The sequence below is a fragment of the Musca vetustissima genome, unplaced genomic scaffold, assembly GCF_032173495.1.
Source record: "Musca vetustissima isolate MV318-11 ecotype Yass unplaced genomic scaffold, APGP_CSIRO_Mvet_v1 utg51534, whole genome shotgun sequence".
NCBI lineage: Eukaryota > Metazoa > Arthropoda > Insecta > Diptera > Muscidae > Musca > Musca vetustissima.
The window spans coordinates 28,250-51,564 of NW_026872527.1; the positions used below are offsets into that span (position 1 = coordinate 28,250).

Below are 23,315 nucleotides of genomic sequence, written 5' to 3' on the forward strand. Positions count from 1 at the left end.
CTGGTACCTCCCCCACAGATGGTTAACATTTTCAATATTTATAATACCAATATGAAGTTAATGGAATGTCCTTTTGAACCAAACTTTGCACAACCTATTACCTTTACAAAGCCTAGATCAAGTTTGAAGACCTCCGCAAACCATAGGCTGGGGGTATATATCTGTCGGCAACACCGACTGACACTTTTCTACTGGTTTAAATTAATTTTTTCAAAATTATTTTTCAAGACCTATTAAAAGGCGTGGATTTTTTAAAAAATATTTTTCAATGCCAAATTTTTAAGGCATACGAATATTGAGCTATAAAACTATTTACTTTCCCACACCGATCTTTAAGAATAAAATCACATTGTTTTATGTTTTTATATATAATTAAAAGAAAAATCATGTATTTATAAAAATTGTGTGTTTTTTCATAAAACTAAAGAACTTATAAATTATACACATATATATATAACTACTAAAAATAATATATTAATTTTTTGTTCGAATTAATTTGTTTTGAAATGAACAATGATGTTTGTGATGAACAAATCAGATGTGTGTGCAATGAAATGGCATGGAATGGAACATATGATGTTGGTGTAAATGGGCAAGATGGAATTATTGTTAATAAAAAATTAAATACAAATAGAGGTAATATAAACAAATTGTGTTTTTTAATATTTAAAATGAATACATAGTTACACATATATATAAATAAATTATTTTCTAAAATAATGATGACAAATAAATAAAAAAGAAACGAAAAATAATTAATTTATTAAGAGATGATGTGCAATGGAGATGAAATATATAAGCGAAGGGAGGCGGAAATTAAATTACATTAAAACAAAAATAATAATACTAGTTGAGAAATTAAGTTTTTATATTATATGTATATGTATAGCAGTATTGTTGAGAATCTTAGAGGTCTAAATTTCATAATTAGAAATCTTTTGTTTTAATAAAAATGAAATTAAGGCCTCTATGATTCATAGACCTGCATTTGTAAGTAATTTTAAAAATGTAAATTAGTTTTTCTCTTTTTTTATAAAATATTAAAGCAACATATTACAATTTAATGAGATTTTTAAAGTAAATACAGGGAACAAACAACTGGCGTTGAACGGAAAAATAAGATAATAACAAGTATTGTTTTTTTTTTTTTTCACAGGATAATATTTGTATAACAAATGTAAGGATGTTGGGTTGTTAGGCACTTTTGTATTTCAATGTGGAATTAATCGTTGAAAAATTTCTTTTTGGCCGTGGCAGTCTCAAAGTTAATTGTGGAGAGTCTGTAAACGAAAAAAAAAAATTTCATTAGTATCTGACGACAATTTAGTTTTTGTGCTGTCACAACTTACCTAGCCATTTTCGGTGTTAAATATGACGTGGAAGTTATTGTGGTTTTTGTTGTAACATATGTATCATCGGTAGCATTGCTTTTATTTGCATTTTCATTATCACTATCAGCTGTGTTAGGAGGTGAGTCTTTTTCCAGTTTTATTGCAACATCGTTTGTTTGTTCACCACCAGCCTCATTGTTGGCATCCATCATCATGTCATAGTTATCGTCATCGGGATGTTCATTCACTGGTCCTATAATACGGTTGAGACAATTCGAGGTACATTGACAATTTACCGTACATTTCTGATCGAGCGAATTACATCCGCAACGCTTGTTGCGGCAGTCACCACGGCATTGGCAGCCCTTGGACTTCCGCTTGTGCTGACCCTTGCCAGACGTTTTTGCAGCTCCTCCAAGTGTTCGTGAATGAGTGGAGTCAAAGGAGTTCTGTTGTTGGTCTTCATCCATATTGTGGGAGATATCTGATTGGGAGATGGACTTGATGGATGTTGATGCTCTGACACCGGTGGTGGTCCGCATGTTCTGAAATCAAGTCGTACCTTTTTTTGTAATCACATATTATATATTATTTTTATTTAATTTGATTGGGTTTTTATTTGTGATGATGGGGGAAAAGGTGTTTGGGGAGGGGGGATGGGAAGGATTTTGGTTATTAATATAATTATTGATATTCGAGATAAAAGATGGTGTGAAACAAAGAAAGAAAAATGCAATTTATTCATACTTACATTTGGACGTTTTCGGCGCACCATGGGTGTCTTGGACCAATCAGGATCAGAGCTACTTTCATCCACTTCATCCTCACTATCTTCTATTTCCTCTATATATTCTTCTTCCTCCTCTTCTAAGTCTTCGACGGGCTACACATAGAGAAAATAAAAAAATAGGATTGTGTTTATTAAAAAAATAAATTAATTAAAATTTCATTTATGAGGAGTGCAAATTGTACAAGTTCAAAATGTGCTGCAAAATAATGTGAACATGTGCCATGATTTAAAAAAAAGCCGCCAATATTTTTTTGTTTTCTTTAAGAACGAACATCAGTAAAACATGTAAGTACGAGTGAGATGTGAATGTTGTTCTTCTTTCCTTAAACCCCTTAACAAATTTGTGTGTGGGGGATATACAAAAAAAGATTTGTGCTCTAACTTTCATCACGAACCGAACCGAATTGGATGGATGTTGTTTTTTTACCATAAACCTTGAAAACATTAGGGTGCAGTGGATGGAAATAATGCTTACTTAATGGTTCGGAAAACAAATATATAAATTTTATCACGAATTACGTTCGGGCTATAGGAAAATATTATTATTTTTTAAATACCATTAACCTTAAATAGATATGTATGTGACTCCTAGCTCCAATTATTCGTGTGAAGATTTTGATATTAGTGTTTTTTTAATTTTGTTTAAGAACAAAAACATATTCTTACCAGGAATTATTTGTATGCTGGTATTTTTTTAAATGCTGTGAAATGCCATAAAGACAAGAGTATACATTTGTTCGTTTGTCCAGATTATTTATGATGGAATTGGAGAAAATAATCTGAAGAAAAAATTATGAAGGTCAAACATTAATATTTAACCATATGTTGGGAGGAACTCCATAAGGATTTTTTTTTTTAATTAGTCAAAACAAATAGAAAATTATTATTTTTTTATAATTTTTCAATGGGCTTAATGGCCTGCTCAGTCAGAGGATAGTATTGCAGGCACGGACCTGCAATAACTTGAGGACTATTAGGAGGTCAAATGTAAAATAAATAATATACCCTGGCCTGCACATAAAAAACGTCTTTAATTTTGATAATACCTTGGTTATTGAAAATGCTTCAGCAAATACGTCACGATCCAGTCAGTCACGATCCATTTACGTTGTTTTAAACGTCAAGGCTCATTTTCCCAACTAAAAAATAACTGTAATGTGACATTCAGTATTGCTGGTGAATTTGCAACAAATATTAAAATAGGTTCATGTTTTGACATAGTTCCTATATAAAAGTCCCTGTTCTTTTTTTGTATCTTAATAGGCGTACCTTCCCACAAGAGTGTTTTTAATTTGGTATATCGGATCTTTGGTGATAGAAGAATCATTCTAGTATTTTTTTATACCCTCCACCATAGTATGGAGAGTATATTAGTTTTGTTTTTCCGTTTGTAACACACCGTAATAATCATTTCCGACCCTATAAAGTATATATTCTTGATCAGCGTAAACATGCTGACGATATAGCCATGTCCGTCCGTCCGTATGTCTGTTGTAATCACGTTCTGAAGGAATTGAGATAGGCATAGCTCCCATATAACGGTACCCCCCAATTTCCAGTATTTTACGGTTCTTGAGCGCGTTTTTCAAACGAATTCGCTGAAATTTGGTACATTGGTTTCCTATTGGGTACTCTAAATGTCCCCTACCAAAAATTATAAATATAGGTCCACTTTTTCTGGTAGCCCCCATATAACGGTACCTCTTAATTTTCAGTATTTTGGGTTTTTTATCGTATTTTTCCACCGAATTGACCATAATTTAGTATTTTGAGTTCTTAATAGCCAAATCTCTCCACAAAAAATTATAAATATAGGTCAATTTTTTCGTATAGCCCCCCATATAAGGGTACCCCCATTTTTCGGTATTTTGGGGTTATTGAGCGCGTTTTTCTACCGAATTCGCTGTAATATATATGAACTATAACCCGCATTTAGGCCTAGCCCCTGTGTGGGAGGTACCAGAAGAAATGGACCGATATTCCCCCATCTTCGAACTTGAACTAAGTTTTGAAGTAATAATAAGATGGGCAAAGTTTGGATGAAATCAAAATTTTTTAAACAAATTTGGCCCAAAGAAACATGAGGTCTAGAACCAATATTTCGATGTGACACATTTTAACAGTGTCAAAGTGTATACACCCTCATTGGCCATACGGCTGAGGGTATAATTATCAATTTTAATTAATTTATATATATATATATATATATATATAATGAGTGTGTTTACCCCATATCACGTTTCTTATGGAAAAATATCAGAACCTTATTAACTAAGCTCTGGACTTTGCACACTAAAAATAAAATGAAAAACCCTATTTATTCTCTTCGATCCCTTCTAACGAACGAATATAAATAGATAACACTTGAGTTATTTTTTGCATAAAAAAGTATTATTATATTCTTATTTTTTTCTAATTGTTACTGACAAGAATATTGTGCGTCAATGGAATTGCATAAGCTATCTATATCTTAGAGAATATAATAAACGTTTCTGTGAAATTTATCTATTATTTGTTTTTATTATCAATATACTCTAATTTGTTTACATTATTGTTTTTTATCAAATACGTTTACGTTTGCATAAGGTTTTGTTGTTGTATCGATACTTTAAAGATATCGACGTGTTTTGAAAAAAAAATGTAGAGAAAAGATAGTTATTTAAATAGTTGGGAAACTTCTACACTACACAACCCGGAAGAAAATTGTAAAAGACAGACATGATAAGTTAAAGTTGTGTTAAAAAATAGTTTAAAAAAGAGATAAGAAAAGTGACATTCACAAAATCTATAAAAAATTAATTTAGCAAGTCTACAAGGAGAGGCTCCTTTCAGTTTTGTCTATAAAAGCTTCCTTCAGCTCGTCTATAAAGACTTACTTCCGACTGTCTTTAGAAATTGCCTTCAGTTTGTGAATAAACTTCGACTAGCACGTCTATGAAAGACTACCCTCAGTTCGTCTATAGACTTCCATCACTTCACCTATAGAATACCTTCAGTTCGTCTATGAAAGATTCCCTTCAGCTCGCATATCAAGAACTCCCTTCAGCTCCCCTATAAAAAGACTACCTTCAGCTCGCCTATCAAAGATTCCTTTCAGCTCGTCTATAGAGACTCCCTTCGGCCCGCCTATGAAAGACTACCTAAAGCTCGTCTATCGAAGACTTCCTTCAGCTGGTCTATCAAAAACTGCCCTTAGTTCCTTCAGCTCATCTATTAAGACGTCCACTCCCTGCAGTTCTTTAAAACCTATAAAAACTCTTTCAAAGACACTTTGAAAGATTCCCTTCAACTCGCCTTTGAAAGACTCCTACCTTCAGCTCGTCTATGAAAGACTCTCTTTAGCACTTATGCAAAAGGCTCCGTTCGGCTCGCCTATGAAAAACTCCCTTCAGATCGCCTATGAAAAACTCCCTACAGCTCGTCTATGAAAGACTCCCTTCGGTTCGCCTATGAAAGACTCCCTCCTCAGCTCATACTTAACAACTCCCTTCTTCATCATGTTAAATTTCTATTATTAATATCACCAATACCAAAATATTTATAAATAAAAAAAAATTATATCCAAAAATACGATCTTAAACAAATATCGTAAAAATCTATACAACAAAAAACAAAAATTATGTGTTTATGATTGAGGGTGTGAGCAATGTAAACACCGCGATGTTCTTTATGGATATGCAAATGAATTATGGCAACAAGTCGCTTTGATGAGACGAACCACAAAAATTATGACAGAAAAAAGCAAATAACACCATGTTAATTGAAGTGAAACGCAAAAAAAAAAAGCATGAAACAACACTTTTCTGTTTCTTTTGTTAAAATACTCACATCTTCTTCTTCTTCGCGTTGTTCTATTCACCGCATGATGTCGGAGAATTTTGTAAAAACTGACAAAAGCTATGGAAGATAACAACAAGTCCGGATAGTATTGGAGGGGATAGAGTATAGAGAATAGGAGGTGGTGGATAGTGCAGCAATAGGAAGAAAGGAAAATAAGAAAAACGGAAAGGTAATTGCAAAAGAATAATAAGAAAAAGAAAAGAGATACTACAAATTAGTTTCCATATATATTTAGAGATGCGTATTTAGTTTTCTTTGGTTTGTTTTTTATTATCTATAAAAGGTTATATTATTTTGTTTATCATTTCCTTCTTCTTTCACAGACATATTCTACCAATGCACTTACTAACATTCAAAAACAAACACATATAAACAATAATATTTACCTTGGCCGATGACTTGACTTTCTTTTTGGCGGGCAATGGCGCTGCCGCCGCCTGCTGATTTAATTCCCTTAGCTGTTTGTAATTTTCCAGCTCGATCATTAGCGATTCGATTTTCTTTTGCTGCTCCTCTTGCAATTTCAAGCGTTCTACCTGTTCTGGTGTTAGAGCCAATGCAATCTTCTCCTCATACTCGGCAATGGCTTCTGCGTGTTCTAACTTCAGTTGTTTAATGGTCTTATTGGCCTCGTTACAACGGTCATCGGCAGCATGCAGTTGTGAGCGCAAATCTTCGAGAGCCAGCGAATGTTCACGTCTCAGTTCGACCAGCGATTTGATCAAATGCTTGAACACAGCCCGGGCCTCGGCAACGCTTTGGACACTATCCGTTAGCGTTTGTATTAGTTTGTCGACATCGTTAGCGCATACCTTCTGCTGGAGGTCGGAGATTTGGGCGTTTCGCATATCCAGTTCCTCCTGCATGGTGGCAATTTCCAAAGCGGCCTGAGAGTGAGGCTCGGGGGGAGGTTGTTGTTTTTGCAACTCTCCCAAACGACTGCTAATTATGCCACGATCATCCATTAATTGTTCAAGTGTACGTTCAGCATCAATAAGGGATATAATTACCTCTAGTTCGCGCTCAACGCATGCTATGACCTGGTCAATCTTCACGGAAGCAGCGTTGGCGTCTTTGGCGGATTGTAGCTTTTGTCGCTGGGTTTGGGCCACCTTTTGTCTTTCGAGAGCATCTTTGAGTCTACAGAAAGAGAGAGGGAGGGAAAGGTAACAAAATGCACAGACATCAAACAAGGGGAGTGGTGTGGGTGGGAATGGGTACTGCAAAGAAACGAAACACAAGGTGGAAGGGTGGGTTTGGGTTGTATGACACTTACCTCTTATTTATGGCCATGGCTTCTTCACATTTCCGCTTCAAGACATTACGCTGCTTATTGTGCAGGGCCTCCTTGCGAGCCATTTCATTTTGCATTTTACGATCTTTGTTCCTTAGTTGCATCAGTTCCTTTTCACGCATCATTTTGAATTGCCTAAAGTTTTCGGACTCTTGACGCATTGCCCTTATCAGCTTAACCTTAGACTCTTTCATGGCTTGAATTTCGGAACTGAGATTCTTAATCTTCTGGGTTTCTTTTTCGCGTATCTTCAAGAGTTTGGCTTGTTGGAGATTTTTACGTTTCATTTCTCCGATTTCTTGTTCCAAGGCCTGCAAACGTTTACGCCGCTCCTCCGCTAATTTGGCTGAGGCATTCTCCTTCACATGCTTCAGTTTATCCAACAGCTCAGCCTTTTCATTTTCCAATTCGGCAATTTTCTGTTCGCATTCTTTGACCTTCTCCTCAATGTCATCATCCAATGTGGAAAATTTACTGAAATTACCGGCCATGCGTTGTTGCAACTGTTCTTTTAGGGTAAGTTCGCGATTGATGCGTCTCAGCTGTTCATTGATTTCCATTTGTTTGTTCGTAAATGCCTCGGTGCGTTCCTGTACCAATGCATGCATTTCCGAAGACGAGGCGAGGGAGCCATCAGCATCCTCGTGATCACCATCCGAATCTCCCATCGAGGAGGGTTTCTTGTGCTCCATTATTTCCGTTTGGGTCTTCGCCAACTCCTCATCCAGACTCTCGACCATTTTACTAATACACATTACCGTCTCCATTAGCTTCTCCTCGTCCATGGAATGATCTTTACATTTCATGGACACTTCATGGAAATATGATTTCATTTCATCGGTTTTGGCCTTCAGTGTGTCATGGGCAGCCTCAGCGATGTGAGCACGCATTTCATGCTCTGTTACATCGTGCAGGGTCATCTGCCACTGCTGTTGCAGTGTGCGATATTTGTCTTGCAGTTCTTTATATTTTCTATTCTGTTCTTCGGAAGGCATAATGGCGGGCATGGAGGAGGCCATTAGTGGTACAACGGGAGGGGTGACGGTTTCCAATTCCGTTGTCAATGAACTTGTCATTGTGCCGCCTTTAGTTAGCAGTTCCAAACGTAACTTTTGTATAATACCCTTGAGGCGATTAATTTCGGCGGCATGAGGATCTTGATTGACAATAGGTTTATTTTTAATTTTGCGTGCACGATCAGCATAACGAAGGGTACTTAGAGTTTCCGCGACATTGTAGTCGGCCGGTGATACACAGGCAATCATTAGGGTTACGGAATTGCCACCAAGTGAATCTTGTAGAAGGCGAGTTAATTTCGAATCACGATAGCGTACAAAGCCAGCACCTTTGCCATCTATGTCGATGATGATGAATTGAACATGGCGGAGAAAGGAAGAAAACAAACACAAGGATAAATTAGTAATGCGTTAGTTGGTTGTTGTAATAAAAATGCAATGTTAATAGGTTGATTGGGTGGTTGTGACAACAAGTGAGGTAATTTTAATATTCCCTATATTCCAAATTGTTTGTATCAATTTCCCTGTATCTAATTGCAAAATAATTATTGTCTACCATGCAATTATGTTTGCAATAACCAGTGAAGTAGAAAAACAAGTAATATGATGAATGAAATTATAAATATAAAAATTTGCATGATCACTTCGAAGTGTAGAAAAAAAGAGATTTAAAAAAAGTGAATATCATTTTCACTGATTTCAAAAAAAAAGTGATCAAAAACAAAACGAGCAATGAAAAAAACAGAAACTACTGCTCAATTCGTCATACAACAATTATTTCCAAATTTGTTGATGTGTAACAAAACGAACGAAACAACAACTAACCAACCATCCATATTATTGAGCATTTTTCCATTGTTTTTAACTAATTTCAAAGTAAATTAAAGTTTGGAAACCGGTCTATCGGTCGCTTTACTATTGCATGTTTGTGAAAACAAAAATTGTTTATATATTTTTTATTATTTTGTGCATTTGTTTTTTTTTTTAATTTCATTGTTTACGTCAATGTACAAAGTGTACAAGTGCGGGCACACACACAAATAAAAACCAGTGATTGTAAAATCTCTGAAGCGTAACGACGATGAGCAACAGCAAATGAACGGACCGTCAAAATAGTAGTGATGTACGTACCCCCCCTATGCCTCCTATTTGGATCGTCGTCATCGTCATCATAGTCTTTGCAGAGTAATGAAAGTGTTGTAAATACAACTACAATGGTACAGTATTGCAACAAATTTTAGTATATAGATTAAGTAAAAGAAATGGGAATTTCGTTATTATTATTATTTTTTTTTTTGTGGAAGTGATAATTAGAGCCAGGTAATAAAATTCAGTCGCCTGGTTTATTTCCATCGTAGAAACGGAACAGTCAGTCTTGCAGATGGATATATGACGACGAGAGGAAAGGGAATATATTATAGACCAGTACAAACAGACAGTAGGGAAAGGGGGTAGGTCTTTATATACGAGCTACAGGGAGCTGCTATAAACGGACTGAAAGACGTCATTATAGAAGATCTGATGCAGAAGTCTTTAAAGACAAAAAAACTAAAGGGGGTCTTTATAGACAGACGTGTTATAAGGAATCTTCATAACTTGCTGAAGGAAGTCTTTATAGACGATATGAAAAGAGTATCTATAGTGTAACATAAAGCTATATTTATAGTCCTGCTAGGAGTCCTGAAGGGAGCATCTAAAAACGAGATGAAATAGGAAAGTTTTATATACAACCTGGAGACAGTTATTATAGATGGTGTTTATAGACAAACTGGAGGGAGTCCTAAAAGGCAACCTAAGGTATCCTTTATGGGTAAGTTCTCTTTTAATCGAACTGGGGAAAGTCTATAGTAGACAGTAGAGCTGAAAGGAGTCCATTAAAAATGAGCTGAGTTATTATAGACGAGCTAAAATACGGAAGACTTCGGAGATCGTTGAACCGGTGACTATCTTTGTGGATAGTCAAGCGGCTCTTAAAGCCATCAAATCCTGTTACATCAAATCTGAGGCAGTTTTGGAAGAATTTACAGCTATCGGCTGTGTTGGGTACCAGGACACCATGGATAATTAAAGAGCACAATTAGCTAGACGAAGATCTCAACCTACTGATCTAGTAATTGATGGTTCAATCTAACCACCCATATGTCATCTTTATCGGAACTTTGAGGCGTTCTTCGACGAAAGAGCCTATGAACTTTGGCGCAACGAACCTAGGTGCAATGTGTCAAGATCTATTTGGCCGACTCTGTCTACCAAAAGGACACACTCACTGATGAAGCTGAGCAAAGCTGAAATAAGAGTAATGACAGGAATCATTACTGATCATTGCAATATCAGGGCCTTTAAATGGGACCATGATACTACTTATTACTGTAGACTCTGCATTGACGGGGAGTAGGCTGTCAGGCCTACAGACAGCACAGACTAGTTTTTAGAAACCTAAAGTGGTTATTAGAAACCTAAAGTGGTTAGGAAAGTCCATTCTTCACACATATCTTCTTTCCGATCTTTATACCCATCGATACTATATCATAACTACCTTCTCACACTTCCTTATAAGCTTCTCATCTCTCTCTCTCTATCCCCCCTTCTTTTCTACCCGCCATAGATCTCTCCATATCTGTTTCTTTTCGTGGATGATCACAATGGACCTGACGGTCTCAGAGTGCTGCAGCCACATAAGTGACCCAAACCTAAACTACGGGAGTCTTTAGGGACGGCCAGAAGGCGTTAAATTTTATATTCGGATGCTAAGGCGTTTAGTCAAATCCCCATCACCGCGTAAAATATGTAATGTTCTGCATATAATAATGGCCTCTAGAGCGACTACAAAACAGGACAAAAAAGTTCATTGTACACCTAATAAATATCATCTCAATATTACCGAAAATTATTGGCAGCATCCTTGACCATAAACGGAACTTCATGTAAAATTTGGAAATCAATCAGCGCCCTCTAGTGGGGTAGTAGTAATATTGAACAATATCATAACACGTATAACTCAAATATCCGACTACATACGACATTATAATTTGTATCAATTTAAAGGTGAACCACTCCTCTTGGAGATACTATAAACTTCTGGGATCTATGTCCTTCAGGAGCAAATATATACGCCCCAGAAATACAAATTTTGAAATTTTCACACAAAAGTCTGGGTTTTTTTACCCCCTTAATATTGTCCGATCTTCATGAAAAAAACAGTCATTGTTATTTCTTTGGCCAGATTTCCTTCTTGGTGTAAAATTTCGTTGTGTTCGGCGCATAATTGTGGCCTCTAGAGCGACAAAAAGAGAAAAATAAAGCTTTTTATTTATTTTATTTATATATTTCATAGTGCCCAGTCTTTCCACCTTAAGGCTGTAAGCTTAAATGTAAAAGGGAGGGATATTGAACTACTAAAGAATATTATACCTATTAAATTACAAAAATGATTAAAAAATGTGATTAATTGGATTATGACTACTCCATTTCATCCCCTAAATATTAACCGAGCATTACCAAGAAACAATAGGGGCCTTTTTGGGCCAGAATCCGTCCTACATGGCCCATAACTGTGACCTCTATCGTGTTTACATACAAATTATATGCTGATCAAGAACGGAGGTTGTTCCTCGACAACGTTGATGTGTGAATTACTAAATTTGTACACCCAACAAGCAAGGGTGGACGATATTAAATCATAACTATCAAATCTGAACTGGGTATTTTCACAGAAGCTCTGATAATTTCAAAACTAAATATGCTACATAACCCAAACCTAGCTGTTTAAGTTCATCAAGTAGTGAGAGGAGCGGAAATATTTTTATTTCAATTCAATTGAGGCAAAAAAAAAAAAATTGTGTGAAATGATGCAACAAAGATTTGTGCGCTCCCTATTCCATTGACATGATGATGTCTTTGACATTTTAATAAAACAATTTAATGAATGTTTTATTTTTGTTTTTATATAATAACATTGACAACCAGTAGTAGCGGGCACAAAAAATGATTTGTAATGGTTTTTTTAATGACAGTAGACAAAAACTTTTGTGAAACTAATACTATTCAATTCCCGCTCTGTCAATTCCCGCATAGTCAGATTTAAGTTAATTAAAATTTCACCTAGGAAGGTCGGACTTGAAATGACCGAATGATAAATGAGTTCCCAAGCAGCTGATTTTTCACCAGGTGAAATTTTAGTTCATTTTTATCTGTTCATTCTAAAAATCCATATTTGATTCACATCATGGATTTGTAGGGACAACAACTATCTGCCTCGCATGTGTGGGTATAGGGGATTTAAAATAAATTTCAATTCATGGGTTATAATTACGTCAATGAGAGTGTGTCGTGAATGCAATAATGATCCATTCTAATCCTACGTTCCAAGAATGTTCAGCCGTGAGTATAATGAGCTGAGAAAGTCATGAATTGTGAATGGCCAAATGTAAATGAATTAATTTTAGTGTGTTGTACATGACAAAATTAATTCAGGTCAAGAGTGATTCAAGTACATTTCATCTTTCAACAGGTAAAAAATGGAATTCATTTTCACCTGTGCGTTCATTGGGAAAATTTCATATATGGCTGCATTTTCAAACAATATGCTGGAATTTTTGAAAAATATATAATTTATTTCGTTCTTCACAATTGAAATCTTGAACAAGTATGGCATGCCAATGAAATCATGTCTTGTTTACATATATGTACACATTTATGTTTTCGTGATATTTTAAATTAGCTACATATTTTGTGTCATAGGTCGTTGTCATTTGAAACCTACAAACAATAGCCATTTATACTCACTTTTGAGCAGGAACACCTGCTCATAGAACATATAACATGAATCCTATTTAAAATTAAATCTAAAAAGGGAAAGGTCAGCTGTTTTTGTAGTAACCATAAACCCGCATGTTGTTAAGAAAACTATTTCAATTGTTCGGTGGCATTGTGAGTGTGTGTGTACAGGAAGAAGGGCATTACATGTTATCATGTGGGTACATCAACATTTTATGCGTGACCATTGGTCTCAAGGGGTTACTTTTCTTTTTGGTGTGCATAACGTAATACAATATATTTTAAATATTTAGAAATAATAGTGAACGTACATCTGTCTTTAAACAAATATTTGAAAGATAATCCATCTGCCTAACACTCATTCACACTTCAAGTGGTTACATTCATAAAAACGATGTTCTGAAAGATGTATCCTGTATTTCAAATCTCGAAATATCATATACCGAATTTTCGTATAAAATTTTTAAAATGTTTAAGAAAGTCGAATGTTATATTCGATAATCTACTTTTATTGGGCTCTGTAAACATTTTTAATAGATTCCTAATATTTTTAATGGGGATTTTCCCTAAAATCTGAAACCTCCAAAACGTGGAGCGATATTGATAGTGCATGGTAGAGTGGAACATGTGTATAAAATCCTCAAACTACTGCAATTTAGAGTATAAAGTTAAAAGAGGCTATGCATAAAAAGGGTTCAATTTTTATCACGATATTCTTTGAAGGCGAAGTGATTACAACAGATGGCTAAATCGTTTTAGAATTTCATACTTTGTATGGTAAAAGCTGAGGAGTAACGAATATCCACCATACTATGGTGGAATATATGGGGACTACCCCTAAAAGGGGGCGAATATTAAGAATTTTTGGGAGGATGATTTGTTACTATATACGACTACAAAATACCAAATTATAGTGAATTCGGTTTAAAAAGGCTCTCAAGAACCCCAAAAATACCGAAAATTTGGGGAGTAACCTTATATGGAGGCTAGCTCAAAAAATAAACCTATATTAATAATTTGCTACCAAATAAGAACTCTAAATATTAAATTACGGCCAATCCTGTCGAAAAATACGATCAAAACTACCAAAAAACTGAAAATTGAGGGTACCGTTTGATGGGATCTGCCAGAAAAAGTGGACCTATATTTTTATAAATTTGGTATCCAATAAGAATCCAATGTACAAAATTTCAGCGACTTCGGTTGAGAAACGCACTCATGAACACAAAAACACCTGAAAATGGAGGCTACCCGAAAATTTTTGTAATTTTTAGTGGAGACATTGGCTACCAAATAAGAACTTTAAGTACTAAATCACAGCCGAAAAACACGATAAAAACTCCCAAATTACTGAAACTTGGGGGTACCGTTAGAAAAAGTGGACCTATATTCATAATTTTTTGTGGAGACATTTAGTACCCAATAGGAACCTAATGTACCAAATTTCAGGGAATTTGGTTAAAAAACGGGCTCAAAAACCCCAAAATATCGACATTGGGGGCGTACCCTTTATGTAGGCAACCCGAAAAATAGACCTATATATTTATAATTTTTAGTGGAGACATCTGCTAAACATTAAATTACAGCCAATACTGAAAATTGGGAGTTCCGTTTTATGGGAGCTACCAGAAAAAAAATTGTCGAATATTTTTATAATTTTTAGTGGATACATTTGGTATACATACAATATGAACCCAATGTACCAAATGTCAGCGAATTTGGTTGAAAAACGCACTCAAGAACTTCAAAATACCGAAAATCGGGGGGTAACCTTATATGGGAGCTATGCCTATACGTGGGCCGATATGTCCCATCTTCGAACTTGACCTACCTGCAGACAAAAGACGACTCTATGCAAATTTTGTTGGCGATCTATCTCAATTCGTTAGAATGATTACAACAGACAGACGGACAGCCTGAGGGACATGCTTAGATCGTCATAGAATTTTAGGCTAATCAAGTATATAAGGTCGATGATATAATGATTATTTCGATGATATAAACGGAAAAAATCAACTTTGGGTATAAAAATCTAAATATACCAAAGGTTGAGTCTTTACAAAAAAAAGAAGAAAATATTACATTTTTTAAATAGAATATATATTTTTTTCAACAATAAAAAAATCTATATTTTGGAAAAAAATCTTTTTTCGGACTTCGAAATAATTTGGAATAAATAATTTTTTTTTAATTATTTGAAATTTATTTTGTTAATATTAAAATAAAATGGATTAAAACAAATCTAGGGAAAAATCGATTCTTCGGACTTTGAGATTATTTCGAATAAATAAAACAATTTTTTAAAAATTATTTATAATATTAAAATAAAATGAATTAAAACAAATCTGGGCCTGTATATCCCATTTAGTAAACGACTCTAAAATCTTGAGTAAGTATATTTAAATACATATACATTTTACACACTTGTGGAAAATTTTTGTTCAAAATACTTGACCGAAATAGCTAAAGAAATTGAAATATTCATTTATTACCATTTCCATTACAAAAACTAAAAACAAAACGAAAAAAAATCAATCACTCACTTAAAGTCCCAACAACAACAAAGAGGAATATATGTCACTCAAAGACGTATATTTGTTGTTATTTCTCTCCAAATATCTTCCAATAATTGAAACATTGCCAAAAAATAAAAATTAAAAAACCTCGAAAAACAACAACAAGAAAAACTTACTGACCCTATAGAAGAAAATTTAAAAATATCCGCACGTTGCCTACCAGAGCGCAAAAAGCCACCGCATACAATTTTGGCAAACTCATTCCCACGCATCTATATGTAGAGAATGGATGTTGATATGTCTTCAGAATTAATATATACGCACGAATGCTAATGTAAATTGCGGTAGAACACCCCTTTTTTTCATTTGGCATAATCAACAACCAAACAACACGTGAGTCATATTAAAAGTGATAGTAGATGCTGCTGGCTGCCTCCTGCTACTAGGCGGCTAAGTTTTTTATGTTATTTTAAACATCACTTTCAAATTTTGAATTTATATATTTGCATTATTAGTAATGACTAACTTATTGGCTAATTAGAATCCCATGAGCCCAAAAATAATAATAAAAAAAAAATAAACCTGTTTTCAATAATTTGCATAGTTTAGAGATGGGATGTTTAAAATTAGCAAACAAGTTGCCATACATCCGATACTAATGCATGAAATAATAGTATTATTTCAAGCGGGTTTCAACCATAACAAATACACAGATATGACAGACAGACAACTAATACCATAACACCACCAAATTAGTCAATATGTATTTTTTGCTATAGTTTAAACAACTGTGTACTAAACTTTTTGAAGGCCATGATGAAGTAATGAATTAAGTAAATTTGTATATAAACGCCAGAGAGTCGAAATAAAAGAAAAGGTGTTCGAACTTATCGGTAGTATTGCTTGCTATTATTATTTAATAAAAAAAAAGCTGAGGAGGAAAAGAATTGGGTGGGAATGTAGAATTCAAAACACTTATTGTTACTATCTACAAAAGATTGTATATTCGTCTCTCTATATATGGTCTTTATCTTTACACCACACACACCGCTTTATCAAGAATAGTCTGTGTGCTGTGTGTGCTCTTTTTAATCTTTCCGCTTCTAAAACAAAAAAAGTTTGCAAAAAAATAATAACTATAATGTGATTTCTGCACCAAGTGTTAATTGGCCAACACAGATTAGAGTTTCTTGTTGTTATTGCATTGTTCCCATATATGGCAACACCTACAATGTCAGGCGGCAATGGTTTCTATTATTTTGCTGCAACGTCAACTAGATAAAAATAACAACAACAACAAAATACCATTAAGTATCTTTATACCATTGAAGTTGTATGACGACTTTGTTTTTAGTTTTTTTTTACTGCAGAATAAAATAGAAATTGCATAGACTTGACACTAGGGTGGAGTCGAATTCATTATAACCTACAATAAATGTTTGAAATTTTAATGGATTTTTATAACGTAACCAACCAAATAGTGGGGATATATTAATATTGTGTGGGCCACGAAATAGATCCACATTTTAAAGTGAAGTCAAACCACAGTTAAGTGATTATCGAAAGATATATAGGTACTTTGGTGCACTATTTACCTAAAACCGGACGAAAACATATATGGGAGCTGTATCTATTATCTGAACCGATTGCCGCTATGCAGTACGCTATGCCAAATTTCGTGCAAATCGAAGGAAATGTAGGGACTTTGGTGCACCATTAACCTTAAATCGAACGAAAATATATATGGGAGCTATATCGAAATCTGAGCCGATTTTCACGAAACTGAGCACACGTCTTTCTAGGCTTAATTTAGTACGATATGACAAATTTTGTGCAAATCGAAAGATATATAGATACTTTGGTGCACCATTTACCTTAAATCGGACGAAAATATATATGGGAGCTATATCTAAATCTGAACCGATTTTCACGAAAATAACTGTTTTCCGCAAATAACTGTTTAAGTTCTTGATAAACATATGAAAAAAATCCTCGTTTATAGCAGATGAAGTCCTTTGAAGAAATATGTTTTTAAATGCAAATTTTTGAAAACTAATTAAATAAGTCGAAATAAATAACCCTTTAAAAATTACTTGGAAAAATACACGCCTTGCTTTATTGAACCCTTTCAATTTTTTTATTTCATAAAAATGTTGAGTTGCTTTGATTTTGGCAAATTAAATGAATTTTCTGTTGCTGATTAAATTTAATTAATATAGGCAATATTGATGTAATTTAAAAAAAAATAAAAAATTAAAAAAAAAACATGACATTGGAGAGATAATTTTGCATCTAATTTTGTCAAATCATTTTCGATTTTAAATCACATTTTGTGACCTTTATTTCAATTTCTAATAATTCAAATCTAAAGATGTTTCAAACTCATGTATAAAGCCTACAATGACTCCCTATAAATAAGGTAGGGAGTAGGTAGTGCTAATCAAAATAATGACGTTTTTTATATTAAACTAAATTGGTTACATACACATCTACACAACGATAACAATTCCACAATTGTTGGTAGGGTAGGGGTAAATGCTAATGAAAATAATGACGATACTATATTTCTTGCCAATAAATTGATTGATTTTCAAAACAATACATTCAAACAAACGAATAAACCAGTTATCAGCTTCCGCATGAATAATACCCACTCGAATAATACACCAAAATATTAGGTGCAGAGTTGTTTCATTGTCTAAGCAAGTTGTTGGTTTTATAGTTTTTTTGTTAGGTGTTAGCAATTTTTATTTACTTAATTTTAAAAACTTACCTCCCAAAGCTGAAATGACATTGCCCAAAGCTAAGAGGCCTTGATTGATTTTAACACCTTCTTTAAAACGGTCGCCGGTGGCTCCGGTCTTCTTGGAACGTTCTGAACCAGCCAAATCGACCAAGTGAAATTTGGAGGTGGTAACAGCGCGTCTGGAAAACAAAAACAAGAAAACAATTGATAAACATTGATGTATATGATGATGATGGCACAAAGACAAAACACAAACACAACAGACACACATACATAGTCTCATATACCAATACACTGACATAACCTCAATTTGTGCAAAAAACAAAAAACACAAACACACGAAAATAAGGCAGCACAAATAATAAATTTTAAAAACAACAAACAGATAAGAAAACAGACAAGAAACAACAACTACAATACAAATTAATAATAAATAAATAATACTTACGATTCATCTTTTTTGGTTGCTTGCAGGGTAACGGTAAATATAGCATGCGACCGGGACGAAGCTTCGTTCATGGCTGTCGATGCCACTGCCCGACCCGATGAACCACGCACCAAACAATCGGTTGTTTCCTTGGCCGAGTGAACCTGTTGCTCAGTCAGACCAACCATAATTATTCCGCTGCGGTCTTCACGCATATCTACTATGCTTTCATCACGCGGTCTATTCGACAGTAAATCGAACAATTGTTCCTGATACAACTCCATGAAGGAACATTTAATCACAAAGTCATATTGATCGGAAAGATTTTTTATCCTTTCGAAAATATCGTGCATAGCACGGGGTATCACACCGACATTCTCATCCAATTCACCGTCGAATGCCGTGCCCATGGTATGGGTCTTACCAGAACCAGTCTGGCCATAAGCCAATATTGTGGCATTGAAACCACTGAACAATTTATCTAACATATCCGACACAGACATATTGTACACATGCTCCTGGGTGTCACGCCAATCGAAGACGAAATTAAACGAGAAGGCATCACTGTTGTTCACCACCACCTGATCTTGGCCATCGACTTTTTCCACAGCCACTTGACAGCCGCGATTGACCTCCGATGGCACCAAGGGACGTACCCTCAAAGCCACCCGAACACTTTCCAAATCACCCATGTTCGAATTGATAGCGGTGTTGCTATTGTGTTGTCGTTGTTGTACGCCGCCTATAATTGGCAAGATTGGCTAAGTGGGTTTTTGGTACGTTGTTGTGCGAACGTTACGACCTGTAAATTGTTGAAAAATGAAAAGTAAAAAAACACGGCAATCAATAAAAAGCCCTTGTAATTTTTGTTTCTTTCATTTTGACTTACCCTTCCTCTGCTATAATTTGCTGTTTTGCGTGCCACTACTATTCGGTTGGTGATGGTGGTGGCTAATAGTTTTCTTTTTGTGTGCTGCTCTTGCCCTGAGGCTGCTGTGCGGATGGTTGGATGGATGGAGGAGACAAAAAATCTTCTCTGCCGTGTGTGTGCGAAACAACTTACAAAACACTAATGACACTTTTGATGTGACATCGACACCTCTTTATAAAGATAACACACAAATATTTCACTTTTGTAAATTTTCTTTAAAATTTTTATTATTTTTGGACAAAAGCAGGTAAAACACACAACATGTATATGATGGAGGAGGAAGACGCGACACAAATTCTTACATTACAACAATAAAAACATTAAGCGGGGTTTTCAATAAAAACACATACGCGGAATTTCCTTTTCTTTTAATTGACGCTTTCCACGAATTAAACAAACAACAACAAAATGGCGGCGTGCGAGCGTATAATGTGTAAAGGAATTTTGGTAAAAACTTTTCCAAACAACAACAATTTTCTTCACTTGGGGTTTGCAACAATTTGATAGATAAGTAAGGTACGTTGTGGATTCCCGCTGCGTGTGTGTTTGCCCGTAACAATCGTCGCGGCTTTGAACCGTTTGAATTCAAATGAAAAACCTGACACAAAAGAGAATCGTAAATGACGTACAGTGTTGTATTTGTGTTATAGCAAATGACAGGCCATGCAGCACTGTTGTTTACATTGGGGAAAAACATGAATGTAGAACGAACAAATTTTATAGAAATTTAAATAATTAATACTGGGTAATTATTTAATTTATAAAAATTAAAAAATATATATTTCACATCTTTATTGTATGGCCAAGAATATATATTTAATATCAATTTAAAGCCAATCATTTTATTTCTTCTATTTGCAATTCACTGACAATGGATAACACGTGTAAGTACAGCCCTGTTGTTTACACTGGGAAAAATGAATGTTAAAAAATGGTAAACTGGTAAAATGGAACTTTGTGATGGAATTCAGCAAATGACAAAAATTCCGATATTTCCATTTATATACAATTAGTGGATTTCCATTTCTTCTATATTTTTAATTCCTTAACAATTGATAACACATGACATGTGAGTAGTCTTGTTTGGCTACTTTCCATGTAAAATCAAGCAAGGGATTATAAAAAATTAAAAAAAGTTCAGTTATTTCTAAATTTAGCAACTGATGGAAATTCCGATATTATCATTTGTTATTATTTACCGAAATATGTCGTAAGAACATGATTTAAATTAAGTAGACGCTAATTCCAACCGATTAAAATAATAACGCTACCTAAAGGCGAATACACACTATACGTTTTAAATAACAGCAATTTCTGCATTATTGAGATCTCAAAAGCGTACTGTACACAACATTTTGTCGCAGGTAACCCCAAGTCTACAAACGACAGGACAGTCGAAGACTGCGAAGGCGTTCAGAAAGTTTGAAAATTTAAATTTAAATGTAGGAAAATAATAATTTTATTAATTTTTCATCATATGATTTTTCGATTATTTTTATGCTTAATATAATTTTTTATTATTTGAAACTGAAATGTTATTAATTGTCCATATTTACTGTTAATAAAAGCTTCAAGACAGTCTCTAGATATGGTAGTAAAAATGGTTTGCATCTTTGCTATTGTCTACACAAAAAAGTCTTTTGTTCTCTAAAGGGCTAAACAGAATGTTCGCGTTGAGCGTTTTTTGTTATCGCGTTAACGCACGCAAAAAGTTAAAATATATTTAACTCCGAAGCGCAGCGCACATCAACTTCGAGCGTTTGTGTTATCGTTTTCTTGTGGTTGTTGTATTTTCGATAACATATAACGAGACAGATGGCTCAACGCGAGCATTCTGCTTAACCCTTCAGAGCGGGCCACATGCGTCAAACATGTGTGAATCGAAATTAAAAATGAGCAAAAATGCGTGTTCAAAAAATGTTTTGAAAACATTTTTTAAGATTTTTATATCCAAATTTTTCAAATTTTCTGGCCGCCTACGTCACAAAGACAATTTTTAATTTTTTGACAATTAATACGTGAACTCAATAGCCCTCGACAGTCCTATCGCTGTAAACGCAGGGTAACATAAAATTAATATAATATTAGAGTCAATCTTGATTTTGGACGCCGATCTTCTTTATTCTCTTTTATATTAAACAAATCAGATTTAATAAGGTGGGCGCATTTGTAGCAGAATTCAGCAAACAGCTGTTGCAATATTGGTATGTAAAAATATTTTCAAAAAAATCGATTCATAATTTTTTTACACAAATTAATTAAAAAAATAACAATAAATGAATTTTTAATAGTTTTCCTATATTGTAAAAGGAAATTTGTTGTAGTAAATTCTTGCCGGAACAGCATTTTTTGGTTTTTGACGGTAATACAGGTAATATTGTTCTCTGGGATCAGGTAAAAGTTAAATTTGTTGAGTTATAAACAAAAATAAAAATTATATTATCATTCATAATTTTTTTTATTAGCATGTCATAAAGAAGTTATAAAATTAATATGCAATTATCATTATTTTTTATTGACGGTGTTGTATGAAAACACAATTCACTGTTCCGGTAAATTTTAATAATATAGCTGTACAGTACAAAAAACCAATATTATAAAGGGAAAATTGTTATTGTAGTAAAAATTGTAGATTCTTCCATTACGGAAACAGGCCATTAAAAATTAGAAGAAAATTATAAAAATAAACGCTAAGTCTTGATTTAGATTAGGCGAGTTTACTTGCGGCAAGTCTTTGTTTGTAGGAGAGAGGGGCAAGGGGTATAGAAATGAAAAAAATTGCTCGTACCGACAATTTTCTGGCAATTCGTTTTGTGTATTTCGTATTTGCGTGGTTTTATATTTGTGACATTTTATATATATTTAAAGTGAAAAAAAAACAAATAAAAAATATTTTGGAAACCGAATTGCCTTGTATAGACGCATGGAGCAAGTTCAAAAGAGAACGATAAAAATTGCCGCAAGTAAACTCGCCTAATATAAATCAGGACTAAAGGAACAAATACATGCGTTTTAACGCGTGAAACTAGCGTTTTCTTTATTTATGATTGATATTGAGTAGGCAACACTGATCATATGACAATGACAGCTGTATGACGCGCCAACATTTCTTTTCATTTTCTATTTTTTAACTTTGTCACGCACGCACACGAAAAATCTTAAAGAATAATTAAAAAATACACGGATAAAATGTAAGATTTTTATAAAATAGTGAAGATTTAAAGAAAATTGAAAACCCAAGGAATAATTATATGTGGAAAATACAATAAAAGCAATTAAACTATTTAATTTCATCTGTAGAATAAAATTACTTTGGTGTGAAAAAATTCAACGTATTTTTGGCTTTGTGTTAGTGAATGCATGTGGGCAATAGTGTGTGTGTGCACGTATGTGAGTAAATGCATGTGTGTAATGTTATTAAAAATAATTAAAAACTATAAAAAATCAGGTAATATGAATGTGATTCTTATGATTATAAGGGCAAAATCTGGCTAGGTAGCCGGGAAGAAGTTTAACTTGCCTTAATCTATACGAAGGATTTCATTGATTTCCAGATATTTTTACCTAACGCACTCGTTAGCGCTCTCTCTCTTCCTCAACATTAAGGGGTGTTTTTGTGTTGTTGTTGTTTACATTACCTTTGTTCAT

General features: G+C 34.1%; 1 protein-coding gene across 1 annotated transcript; it reads right to left on the minus strand.

Moving 5' to 3' along the window:
- Positions 1 to 1,193: 1,193 nt before the first annotated feature.
- LOC133327468 (chromosome-associated kinesin KIF4) lies at positions 1,194 to 23,315 on the minus strand. The gene is made up of 8 exons (XM_061536019.1): positions 23,306 to 23,315; positions 18,758 to 19,478; positions 18,337 to 18,488; positions 7,238 to 8,609; positions 6,348 to 7,101; positions 2,083 to 2,214; positions 1,350 to 1,876; positions 1,194 to 1,280 (listed from the first exon to the last, which is right to left on the minus strand). Exons 1-8 carry the CDS (start codon positions 23,313 to 23,315, stop codon positions 1,223 to 1,225), a joined length of 3,726 nt encoding a protein of 1,241 aa, XP_061392003.1. The 3' UTR covers positions 1,194 to 1,222.

What these genes read in the sequence shown, in the direction of transcription:
- LOC133327468 (XM_061536019.1), bottom strand. An exon ending in GCAACCAAAAAAGATGAATC is followed by an intron (nt 18,489 to 18,757) that starts GTAAGTATTATT and finishes TTTGTTTTCCAG; the next exon opens with ACGCGCTGTTACCACCTCCA. An exon ending in TGTCATTTCAGCTTTGGGAG is followed by an intron (nt 8,610 to 18,336) that starts GTAAGTTTTTAA and finishes TCATCGACATAG; the next exon opens with ATGGCAAAGGTGCTGGCTTT.